The following is a 12,710-nucleotide window of genomic DNA, read 5'->3' on the forward strand; positions in this document are numbered from 1 at the left end:
GTGGCACCAATCTGTGTGAAGATCTGTAATGGCATAGACAAAGTGCTTGGAACTGAAGGTTCACTTCTGGTGAAGGAGTCATAGTCTGATTTAATTGCTGATGAAAATATGATTTGGCAACAGTATCTTGATCTAGAGCTGTGCTGTTCAATGTGGGAGCTACCAGGCATGTGTGGCTATTTAAATAAACTAAAGTTAAATAAAAAGTTCAGTTCCTCAGTCACCTAAGGCACATTTCCACTGTTCAACATTAGTATGGTAGCTAGAGGGCTATCATTAAGGACAGTGAAAATTCGTGAAACATTTCTATTGTTGTAGAACATTCTTTTGAACAGTGCTGATCTAAGAAAGAAACAAAAAGTCCTCAAAGATATTCTATCAAGAGACAACATCTTTATGGCTTGATTGACTATATACCTCATAAGCCATATAATTTTTACTCTGAACCACTAGAGATTTGAAATAGAAAGGGAGTAAGATCTTAAAAGTTTGGTGTGAATTGTGAAGCTTAATTTTTTTTAGTAAAGACACCTTCTGTTAGGGGCAAACTATGGATAATGGTCATAGGCAAGGAGGTGAGAGCAGAGCATGTGATGCTCTTTCTCAATCAGGGGAAGTTAGTGTTTCCCCTGATTGAGAAAGAGTATGTGACCTCATTAGGCAGAAGGAAGTGGTCAAAGGCACTGTTGATACACGCACAAGAAATGAGTGTGCTTCTCTTGAGTTTTCTGGAATTTCCTTGGTTGCTGACCTCCTTACCTTTCTGCATTAAATTAAATTGGTAAAAATAGGTTGGGCATCCTAAGAAAAGCATGAAACTTACCCCTTTCTGGCTTAAAAGATTCTCAATGACTTCCTCAAAAGGAGAGTAATTCTTTCATTAGTGCTGTTTCATGTATTAGTCCATTTTCACACTGCTATAAAGAACTCCCCGAGACTGGGTTATTTATAAAGAAAAGAGGCTTAATTGACTCACAGCTCCACACGGCTGGGGAGGCATCAGGAAACTTAACAGTCATGGCGGAAGGCAAAGGGGAAGCAAGACACGTCTTACATGGCAACAGGAGAGAGGGTGAGGGTGGAACTACCAAACACTTTGAAAAAATCATATCTCATGAAAACTCCCTCATTATCATGAGAACAGCATGGGGGAAACTGCCCCCATGTTCCAATCATATCCCACCAGGTCCCTCCTTTGACACATGGATATTATAGTTCTGATGAGATGTTGGTGGGGACACAGAGTCAAACCATATCAGTGTATCTCTGAAACTTTAAAAGGCATCAAGGAGAGGGAAATCAAATAAAGGGAAGACATACTAACAGTAGTGTAGGATGAACCTGGTGGCTTGTAGGATGAAGATGCATCTAATCACTTTCAACAGAGTCTCAAGAAACATCTGGTTGTCTCCTCCCACCCAAGTTATTTGATATGGACTTACGAACTGGGGAATTATGAAGCAATGAAGACCGCTTGGGGTCTTCATCTAGCTCAACATCTAGGGGCCAGGTATCAGGATGCCAAAGAAAATTTATCAGAGAGTAAGATGTCCCTCATGGAAATTACAAAGTAGGTCAAGACAGATGTCAAGAGGAGGAGGTCAACATTTATAGCACAGCTAGAAAGATTGGAAAAGAGACTGGTAGACACAGCCAAGAGTTGTCTCTGGTAACTATAACAAGAGCAGTTTCCATGAACTGATGACAGAATTAGGAAGGTGGCTACAGGGAATGAAGAGGGAGTTTCCAGGGCAGTAGTGAAAACATGAGTTGTAGCCTTGTTTAGCCTTGGATATTTCACCAGCCTCTCACAAAAGTAAAAACTCTGGTACCCAATAAATACCTGATGAATGAATCTTTGGGAGAGAAAATCATTGAATGCATAAATTCCTTTATTGAAAATATTGGGATAGCACTGCATTACATATAGTCAATATCCATAAGTGAAGGGTCACACATTTCTTCTGAATGGACAATACTGTTTTACATAGAGAACACAGCATCTGGATATGCTCTCACAAGTATAGTATCATGGACTAAACTAGGTCAGAGTGATGTAAATGCAAAATGACCATTTTGTTTTTTCCATTTTATTAATAGCATATGGTTGCAGATGGTATAAATGGTAAACATAACATGAGACATTCCTGATATCTCACACCAACACATTATTTAACAAGCAGGTTAAGGTAAAACTGCCAGTACACTCAGTTCTCAGTAGAACTTGAGTGAAATGTATACTCAGGCTACAGATTTAAAATTTTATAGCATTCATTTAAATGTGCATGGAATATAAGTGGGTATAATAATTGTTGATCTGACAGGAGGCCATTGGACAATCTGTTCTCTTTTACAAATTGTCTAAAACAGGAGAATAATGTAAAGGAAATATTCTAAGAATTTTTTTAAAATGCAGATATGTAAATAGTACTTGTTATAAATTTTTCCTTTCAAAAATTACTGGGGAAATAATTTATGACACACCATTTTGAAGCTTTGGCTATTATCTGAAAATTTTTCCCACTAGCAACCAGTCTTTGGCTTTCATAAAAATCAATAATATTAAAAAACAAACAAACAAAAAATCTATAATATTGGTTAAATAAATTTTTACTATTATTATTTTTAAGACAGAGTCTCGCTGTCATCCAGGCTGGAGTGCAGTGGTGTGTTCTTGGCTCACTGCAATGACTGCCTCCCAGGTTTAAGCAATTCTCCTGCCTCAGCCTCCTGAGAGCTGGGATTACATGCACCTACCACACCCCCAGCTAATTTTTATACTTTTGTTAGAGACGGGATTTCATCAAGTTGGCCAGGCTGTTCTCAAACTGGTGACCTCAAATGATCTGCTCGCCTTGACCTCCGACATCCACCGGCCTTGGCCTCCCACAGTGCTGAGATTACAGGCGTGAGCCACAGTGCCCAGCCCTTTATTATTATTTAATAGATGTTTTATCATGTCAAAATAGGCTAATATCTTAAAAATAGGTTTTCCTTTCTATTCCAATTTTAATATGAATGCATTTCTTTGTATTGTTTTTTCCTCAAATAAATGAGTCTAGAAACCAAGACAGTTGGTCCAATTTGATTTTTTTTCATTTGATTTTAAAAATGCAGAAATTAATACACTCAGTTCCTTTTAAGAGGCCTGCTCATTAATGTAAAAGCTTGAAAAAGTTATACAAAGAACACTAAGAAAATAAAGTTTTTGTTATTAACACAAACGATCTTATAAGAAGCAAAACATTTTCTTTTCAAAAGCAGGATTTGTTCTAAGTCTAGGTTCACAAAGGTTTTCATTTCTATAAATATGAACCTAAGACTGTGAGAAATGGTTTATTCTTCTTCACACAAATATTTTTAAGGTAAGTAACTAAAAATGTACCCTTTTTTTGACTAAATGGAAAGCTGGCCTATAATAGTCAAATTGATGAACATTCATAATGAGTTTTTAGAAATTTAGAATTATACACTGATATATATGCATATGTACATATTCATACACACACATACATCTCTATATATCCACATACAGATATATAGACATATGCTGCTTAAGACCTATCACCCTTAACAATCAGGGCAAAAAAAAATTCAATATAAAACTATATAAATCAAACAGATTTGTTCCCAAAACATAGCACAAAATGTATTCATTTAATATTTCAAGATTTGACACATTAAAAGAAAAAAAAACTGCCAACACATTTCAGACAATATACAGTAATAAATAAAAGTTTCTTTTTAAAAAAAAAATCTCATATATTCCCTTTAAGTGCTGTGCACTTTCCATTTTTCTAAATGAGACTAACTTTTTCCATGGCAAATAATAGCTGTACATTTTGGTAATGAAAATTATGCTGATAAATACACAAGGCATGTATAGATCCACAGTATCTTTTTTTTCACAATTACCAAAAATAAAAATTGCATTCAACTCATATCTATAAACACTCTGATTCCTCACTGTATGGATTTGAAGGAAGTGTAAGTCTAAAGTCTTTCCACAGCCTGGATTTCAAATTTCTTTCTTCCATGTCTGCCCTCCACATATACCTTCCAGATTCTTTCTGCAATATGCTCATGCTCTGAGATGATGGCGGAAAGGAAGCATTGGGTGGGATGAGGCAGCCTGGGCTGGGGCGTCTTCTTCCAGCCAGCTTTAGGAGGGCTGATCGAACCCAGTCATTTTAATGTTATACTTTAAGGCAGTCTAAATTTCACTCGAATGCCCATACTTCTAGATCCTGAACTATGAAGTCTTCCTTCTTGGAAAGAATATCATTATTGAAAGTGCTGCAAGAGTTGCTTCGTCCATGGTATAAATCAGCATCTAGCCATAAACCAAATCGTCCCCTGAAAAGGTTTAAAAAAAAAAAGGTGAAACACTTCTATCTTATATGGTACACGGCACACCTGTTCTCTTTCTTCTTTCCTTTATACTACAGACAGGCAAAATTCTATACTGCTTAAAAAGGCATGGTACATTTCCTTTATTTCATTTAAATGATCAGTCTTACTAAAAGACAAGTGGTAATAGTGCCTAATTTAGACATATAAATAAATAATTCTATCTTTGATTCTTAAGTGTCATGTGTCGGGCCACTGTCCTAATTCATCTAAGCACATGGATTAGTTAAAATCATCTGACACCGAGGTTTTAAATACATGGGTCAAAACAGAGCCACTCAGGTGGTAAAATGGCAATAAGAAAACAAAAACCTTACCCTCCACCACCAAGTTCTAAAGAACTTATGTCTCCATTGATAAAATACGAATTTTCTCCACTCCACTTAAAGACCTTAGGGAAGAAACACATAAAACGAAAACAGACATTTTAATCTGGAGAATTAGCAAGGAGGAAACATGAAATAGCATCTATGTGTAAAAGGGAACCACCTCATCCCATTGACTGAGGAAGCTCCTGACTGCCAGACCTAGCCCACACCAGAATGAGATCTCCCAAAGGGTTATGAAGGAGGGAAGACCTTTCAGGCACATGCTACCTCTGACCTGCAACTCCTCTCTGGATCTCAACCTGAGCAGTCCAGAAGGCCAGGGACCCTAAGCAGTTTGTGAGCTACAGTCGTAAAGGGCTGATCCAGCCTAGAGTCAATTGAGAAGAAGTTATAGGAAAGCTGTTGTCCGAATGCCTATCCCCTTCCCCAACTGTGGACACTGTGACATATGGGAGTTGGTTATTTCTCCTATCTAGGTACCTTGAAATGAGGGCTGAATGTGTAGAGAAAAGTTTCGCCTGTGCCATAATAGTGGTCACTGAACTTGAAAGGATGAGTTGCATATGCTCCAAAAATCTGTCAAAAGAAAACAAAAATGTTACCTACATTCAAACCTCAATCTCCCAAAGCAAGGCTTTCTGAACTCTTTTTGATATATCATGTTCTGAGATCTATTTCAGCAAAGATTATTACTAAACTGGCACTCAAATTTAAAAAGATCACCAATAAAAGAATAAAGAAATATCCCCAGCTCTAATTGGAACCCAAGTGGCCAGGCTTCCTGGTGCATGCAAAATTCATCTGACAAAGCTCAGAGAACTTGTTTGTTAAAGGCCAATAATTTGTTCCAATTTAAAAAGACTTCCAAAGTTCACTATGGAGACAAATTCTGTTACTGAATATGCATAATATAATAGAAACATTAGGCAACAATAAGATATATCTTGCACACAGAAATGAATGCTTGGGACAACAAAGTCACATCTCTTATGTATTTTATAAGTGGAATCATGGCTGGGCATTTCCTCAGAGAAAACAAGCTTTCATTTCTTTTGATTTGTAACAATGAATTATTAACATGCTTATTAAATTAAAACGATATCCTTTTATTTTCTGAGACAGAGCCTCCCTCTGTCACCAGGCTGGAGTGCAGTGGTGCGACCTTGGCTCACTGCAACCTCTGCCTGCCGGGTTCAAGCAATTCTCCTGCCTCAGCCTCCTGAGTAGCTGGGACTACAGGCATGTGCCACCATGCCTGGCTAATTTTTTTTTTGTTCTATTTTTAGTAGAGACAGGGTTTCACCATGCTGGCCAGGCTTGTCTTGAACTCCTGACTTTGTGATGTACCTAGCTTGGCCTCCCAAAGCACTGGAATTACAGGCATGAGCCACCATGTCCAGCCAAATTAAAACTGTATTTTTAAAATGACTGATTTACTATATTTTAGTTCAAAGTGACTTTTAAGGAACAAGAAAGATGATTTAGATGTGTTTAAGTCAATGGTTCTTCTACTTTTTCTTGTTGGGGGATGGAAGGAGAGCCAAGCTACATGAGGAGTAGTGTTTTCAGAATGTGTACACCAGCTGCCTCAGCATCCCATCCCTCTGTTCAGATCCTGATCAGCACTTGCAGGGGAGAGCATATGTATTTTGAAAATGTCCCTAGGTGATTCAGACATTCTTCCTATTTCAAATCCCACTTGAGGAACATTGCTTTAAATATAGGTTATCTGAAAAAATGTCATAGCATTTTTCAAAAATTATTTCAATTAGATCACAATCTCTTCTGTGTGCTGTCTTCTTCACCACTTACACTCAGTTCCTGACTACTTGTAATGCTAAGTATTAGGCAGAAGGCTAGAAACTCTTTCTAACCAATATTTTTCATGCTTCCTGCTATCAAACCTTTCCTTAGAGCTGCTAAGAACAAAGAAATATAGCACAGTAAATCCTTTGCCCTTCTTCTGGTGATCTTTCGGGAAAAGAATTAAAATACAATCGAAATAGACATCTATTTTTAAAAGCATGGTGTTAAAATATGATAAAAATGGCAATAGCCATATGTGGAAGAAAACGAGTCCCTCTCTGATCAGTCAGTAAGGAAAGTCCTCTTTACTTTCACACCATCCATATAATTTTAAATAATGATATTCTTCCTTAGCTAAAATTTTCCTTTTCTTTTTTTGTCTGAGAAGGAGTCTTGCTCTGTTGCCCAATGGAGTGCAGTGGCATGATCTCGACCCACTGCAACCTTCACTTCTCAGGTTCAAGCAATTCTCCTGCCTCAGTCTCCTGAGTAGCTGGGATTACAGGCACACGCCACCATGTTTGGCTAATTTTTGTATTTTTCGTAGAGATGGGGTTTCACCATGTTGGCAGGTTGGTCTCAGATCCGCCTGCCTTGGCCTCCCAAAGTGCTGGGATTATAGGTGTGAGCCACCATGCCTGGCCTCTTACTTAAAATTTTCTTAGCAATTCTGGAAATGCACTTAAAGACTAAGGGCTGGATATTAGGGAATTACTGTTAATTTTGTTAGGTCTATTGCATTGTGATTATGAGAAAATTTTTTCTTTTTTTCTATTAATGTGCTTAAAAAGAAATTGCATAAAACAACTTTTCCATAATAGTGTTGTTAGCCTATACCATATAAAAATGTAATATATTTAGCAATAGCAGAACAAAGGAATCCAAGGGAATAAAGAACAACCTAGAAATGATAAAACGATGGTCATACAACAAAACCTATAAACGTACATTAGCTCTCTTTTCTTCTCTCAACTTCCTTAGCAGACATAAAATTATGTAATAGAGTAATCACAACAATCTACTGCTGTATTTGTATATATACAGATGTAACATGCATAACAGTACCATAAAAAGTTAAAAGATGTAATAGAGCAATATAGGAGTAATATTTACATACCTCACTAGAAGTTAATAATTAGTCTCTACCAACTGTCTGATGATTGCTCTATTGTTTTCAACAATGTCTGGTGCTATACTTCACCATCTGATTCAATTAAATGTAGGTTCCTTTGCATGGATAGTTTCTTTGGCCAGACTATGAAGTTTGCCCTGACTCCAGAAAGGCTCTCCTTAGCTTGGATCTCTTTGGTAAAGTAGATGGTCTAGAGTTCAATTTGTTGCCTTCATGGCTAAAACCTTCTTCTTGTTTACCACCAAAATTCTCATCGTTTTCTAGAGTGTCCCCATATGTGTCTAAACAAAGTGTGCTCCTTTGGGTAGAGCTTTAGAACTCTATGTCCTGTGGCCTGCCTCTTCTCCTGGGAAAAATATCTCTAACCCACTGCTCTGAAGCCAGGACCTAGACAGTGACAGCAGCCTCTGGTCTTGCCTTGCCTCATCTAGTGCAAAACTTCTGCCCTGTGAGCTGAAACAAGAGCAGTAGACTCCTGTATTCTCGGCCTGCTGTGCCTATGGTAGAGCATGGCCCTGTCAGTGGAGGGTGGGTAGAAGAAGAAAGCCCCCTACCTCTAGGACACACTTGCCTGAATTTTAGTCTAAGAAACACAGACCTTGGTTGAGAAATAAGAAATGCAGCGAGAGAGGGATACCATAACCCTTGACAGGCAGCTGTGGGAAGAGAGTGCACCATCTTCTTGGCCACACATGCCCAGAGTGGAACCCACTGTCAGTCTCAGCTCGAGGGTTAGGGAAGCAAGAGAGTAGTGCCTCAAGTGCCACAGAATCCCACTGTAATGACTGGAGGTTAATTAGATTTTCTTGAATAAATATTCCTTCACTTGCTATATGCCCTTAGAATAATACCCAGAGACTTTAAGTGATTGTTGTTTTTATCATTTCTACCAGTCATGGTTCTTCCACTGGGGACTGACTCTGTGGAACTACGCACTGCTGCCACTCTACATATGTAATATTTTTAGAACAAAATTTCACAGAATTCATTTTCAGACACACTTACAGTTGTTGTTCTATCATGTCCTCAAACACAGCAAAGCCACACTTTCCCCTTCGGGGTAGATGGCGTGCAGAATGCAAAGTTGTGACTGGTTATCCTCAAATGAACCAAGTGCCTCCAGGGTACATGATTCAACAAGACTCCACCCAGTGACAAGACTGTAACCTTCGGCTGTACGCCTCCTTTACAATCACACAGGAAGGTTGGTAAAACTGTGCTTCGTCAACACCTGTTCTATGTAAACCATCACATCCCTCAACAAGTGTGATATTTTGGTAAATAAACAGGGCAATTAATCTATACTTAGGTGAGAGTCTGTACGTGTGGTCTAAGATAATATAGCCATACTTCATCTAAAACAAAACATCCAATTCTCAAACATTTCACTAAAGTCCGGTGTCCATTTTAAAGCAACTGTTATCATTATTTTAATTTTTTATCTTGACTCTACCCACTTTTCAGCTCAGATCGTTATTAAGCAAAATATCATCAATCAGGAAATAATAAGAGTACAATGAGAGCTAAATTTCTTCCCACACTCTTAAACTACAATAATATTACAATAAAGTCACAAAGATCACTGTTAAGAAAGATAATGTCTTTGGTGTCCCACATTTGTTCCCTAATTTTTCCCAAGACAAATCATGACAGCAAAGTTCTGTTTCCCCTAAAATGATCCCATATATATGGCTCATTACAATGTGACATCTCAGTATAAAAATTTTGTGCTTCACAGTAAGCTCCCCAATGCTTAATAGTGCCTAGCACCTAGCAGGTACTAATTAGATATTTGCTGAATGGATGAATTAATAAATGAATGAATGAATACCAGGTAAAATATGCTTCAATGCCAGAAAATCTGCTTAATGCCACATCTTACAATCTTAAAGGAATTTCTTAATAAAACACAGATCAAACTGAAATCAGCAATGAACAAATGTGAATGATGCCTTCCTTTTGTGATGCAAGAGACTGACTAGAAAGTGACTGAAAGAAACCTGGAGAGATTTCACTCACATTCCAAGCTGACTTGCAGAAGAGGTAACAGTGTAGGGTAGACAGGGGTAAGAACTAGTTTCTACTAGTACCTCCAAGAAGGACCAATGGTAACATGGGCAAAAGTGCAATCGGGAATGGTACAGTGCAATCTCTGTGGTTTCTTAGCTGTAGGGCTCCTCAGGCACAACACATCATGGCCTTGACTGGCTCTCCATTACATCCAAAACGCAGGCAAGATTTGTGGGCACTACTTTGGCTACCTGGGAAAGGTCCTGGTATGGCACTGGAACTTATTTATGCAACTATCTCCAAAACCAGATCTCACTCTGCCCCAACTTTCCAGCTTTTAGGCTGTAGGATATCATTATACTTTTCTACTGCATGGTGATTGACAAAAGCTCCTTAGAATGTGACTATATTTGGAAGTATAATCCATTTTCATTTTGGAGTTGATTCTGAAACATGCAGGGGTGAAATGCCATAATGATTGGGATTTACTTCAAAATACTTCAGCAGAGAAAAAACAAAGATTAAAAAAAAGAGAAGGCAAAATCCTGTGAACTGTGGAATCTGGGTGATGAGAGTATATGCTACTAGTCTCTATAGTGTTGGGAATTTTGAAAAAATTATCATTAAAAAATCTTATTTATGAGAGGAACAGGCCTCACCTGATTATCCATATCTTTGATGACCAATAGGACAGGACTGTCCAGTGATGCTGATTTCCGGTAGAGTGTCTTCAAGCTGGTCCCGTGCTCTAATGTGCTATAGGCCAGTCTCCATGGATACCCTTGCACCCTTGCAGGAAGGCGTCGGGCCAGCTACAAAAACAAAGAAAGAGATGTAAACAGATGGTTCACACACAAATTGCTCATGAACATGTGGCACAAAACAAATGTCTGCTGCTCAAACTCAGTATCATATACTTACATAGTGCCCCTCCCCACTCTGGTAAATATTTACTATTATAAACCACGAGAAAATGATTGCTTGACAGTATTTACCTTGGCAAGGATACTGCCCAGGAGGTGTTTTCCCATTCAGGGACATGACTGTGGAGTCCCTATCCCACTATATGTTTGAAGACACAGATCAAGCTAGATCAACGGGTATAAACTAGACACATGCACTTCCTTTCCACTTCAACCTGGCTTTTACCAAACAGTTCATATTTTACCAATTTTTCTTTCTAAACACTCAGAAGCTCAGAACTGCTACTGACAACTGCAGCTTTGCACAGAAGTGAGAGCAAAAAAACAGGGATATTTAGTGTTAGAAGTCAGGTGTTGTCTGTTCTTATTGCACCTATATCTTTCACCTGCATCAATATTTAGTTTAAACTTGGCCATAAATAACTGATAATGTACATCTCTTCAAGAATATTACCAAAGGAGGCCATGAAATGCTGAGTCTTCAAAGTGCTTAAAATCAGTTCCAGTGTCTGTGTGAATCCCACACTTCTATAACTACTTGGTCAAGCTTCTTGGTTTTCCTGGGTCTTTAGTGGTTCCTCAGTAAACTAGGGAGCTGAACTTAATGATTCTTTTTTTTTTTTTTTGAGACGGAGTTTCACTCTTGTTACCCAGGCTGGAGTGCAATGGCACGATCTCGGCTCACCGCAACCTCTGCCTCCTGGGTTCAGACAATTCTCCTGCCTCAGCCTCCTGAGTAGCTGGGATTACAGGCACGGGCCACCATGCCCAGCTAATTTTTTGTATTTTTAGTAGAGACAGGGTTTCACCATGTTGACCAGGATGGTCTCGATCTCTTGACCTCGTGATCCACCCGCCTTGGCCTCCCGAAGTGCTGGGATTACAGGCTTGAGCCACTGCGTCTGGCTTAATAATTCTTTAAGGTCTCAAAATTCTGGTCTCTAAGCTAATAGATGAGGGAAACGCCAGAGATTCCTTACTACAGTTATAACATAAATGTATTATAATACTTCATAAATTCCAAGTAAACATTCAGAAACTATAAAGTACACAAAGAATATTATAGAAAAAGGAAAAACTGTCCTAAAAGCAGGTATTTTTCATAAAGCAAGCAGAGCGTATTTGCTATACTGCTTTTATTGAGCCCTATACATCAACACTATTGGAACTCCACAATAATTACAAGGATAAATCTGGATCCTTTTAAAGTGCATTAGGACTATGGTAGGGCACTTAAAATTTTTACTTTTTAAGAATTAGAAATGGCTTTTCCATCTGGTTTGAGAGAAGAATGTTAGTGTCTGACCAACTCCTCATACTATCAAGGCAGCGGGGAATGCGACTTTTCAGAGGCAGAGCAATGGGTACTGGCCTCAGTGGGCTGCTGGCAGTCCTCCTTCCTCACAAGCTTCATCCTTCAGCCCAAGGGAGAAGGATGAATGCTTTCAGGGATGGGAATTTTTTATTTTTGAGACAGAGTTTCCTCTGTTACCCAGGCTGGAGTACAGTGCGATCTCGGCTCACTGCAACCTCTGCCTCCTGGGCTTGAGCAATTCTCCTGTCTCAGCCTCCCAAGCCTGCCTAATTTTTGTATTTATAGTAGAGACGCAGTTTTGCCGTGCTGGCCAGTCTGTTCTCAAACTCCTGACCTCAAATGATCTGCTCGCCCCGGCCTCCCAAAGTGTAGGGAATACAGGTGTACGCCACTGTGCCTGGCCAAGGGAAAGGTTTCCTAAAGCCTAAGAACCCCCACCCTTGGTGGCCAGGGTGAGCCCACCTGCTCAATGTGCATGTTCTCTAGGAGCGTGCTGGGGGGCCGCAGGACGGGGAGCACTTCCTCGTCCTCGTCTTCATAGTAGCTGCATGTGCTCTTCCTGCGCTTTGCCTCTTCAACGGTGATGATCTGAAATGAGAAAACAAGCCAAGAAAAATAACTTATTGGCTTTTCTTCTAACTGCTAACAAAAAAAAAACCACTCTAGGGACATCAACCACTGCCTGAAAAGGTGGTGCTTCAGCAGCAGGAGATCAATTGAACAGGACTTTGGGGAAATGGCCAATTTTTCAATTTCAGAACAAATGCACAATTTAAGACAGTACG

At 39.0% G+C, this 12,710-nt stretch overlaps 1 protein-coding gene across 7 annotated transcripts in view; it reads right to left on the reverse strand.

Moving 5' to 3' along the window:
- Nucleotides 1-1,874: 1,874 nt before the first annotated feature.
- The window catches only part of NCOA7 (nuclear receptor coactivator 7), a 172,098-nt gene continuing 161,262 nt past the window's right edge, over nt 1,875-12,710 (reverse strand). For all 7 annotated transcript variants that reach the window (XM_074397511.1, XM_074397512.1, XM_003932388.4 and 4 more), the window contains 5 exons: nt 12,388-12,513; nt 10,347-10,499; nt 5,220-5,315; nt 4,728-4,801; nt 1,875-4,356 (listed from right to left, as the gene is read on the reverse strand). In XM_074397511.1, coding sequence (XP_074253612.1) covers nt 4,221-4,356; nt 4,728-4,801; nt 5,220-5,315; nt 10,347-10,499; nt 12,388-12,513 — 585 coding nt within the window. In that variant the 3' untranslated portion in view covers nt 1,875-4,220. The remainder of the gene's footprint in view (nt 4,357-4,727; nt 4,802-5,219; nt 5,316-10,346; nt 10,500-12,387; nt 12,514-12,710) is intronic.

The sequence above is a fragment of the Saimiri boliviensis genome, chromosome 4 (genome assembly GCF_048565385.1).
Source record: "Saimiri boliviensis isolate mSaiBol1 chromosome 4, mSaiBol1.pri, whole genome shotgun sequence".
Taxonomy (NCBI): Eukaryota; Metazoa; Chordata; class Mammalia; order Primates; family Cebidae; genus Saimiri; species Saimiri boliviensis.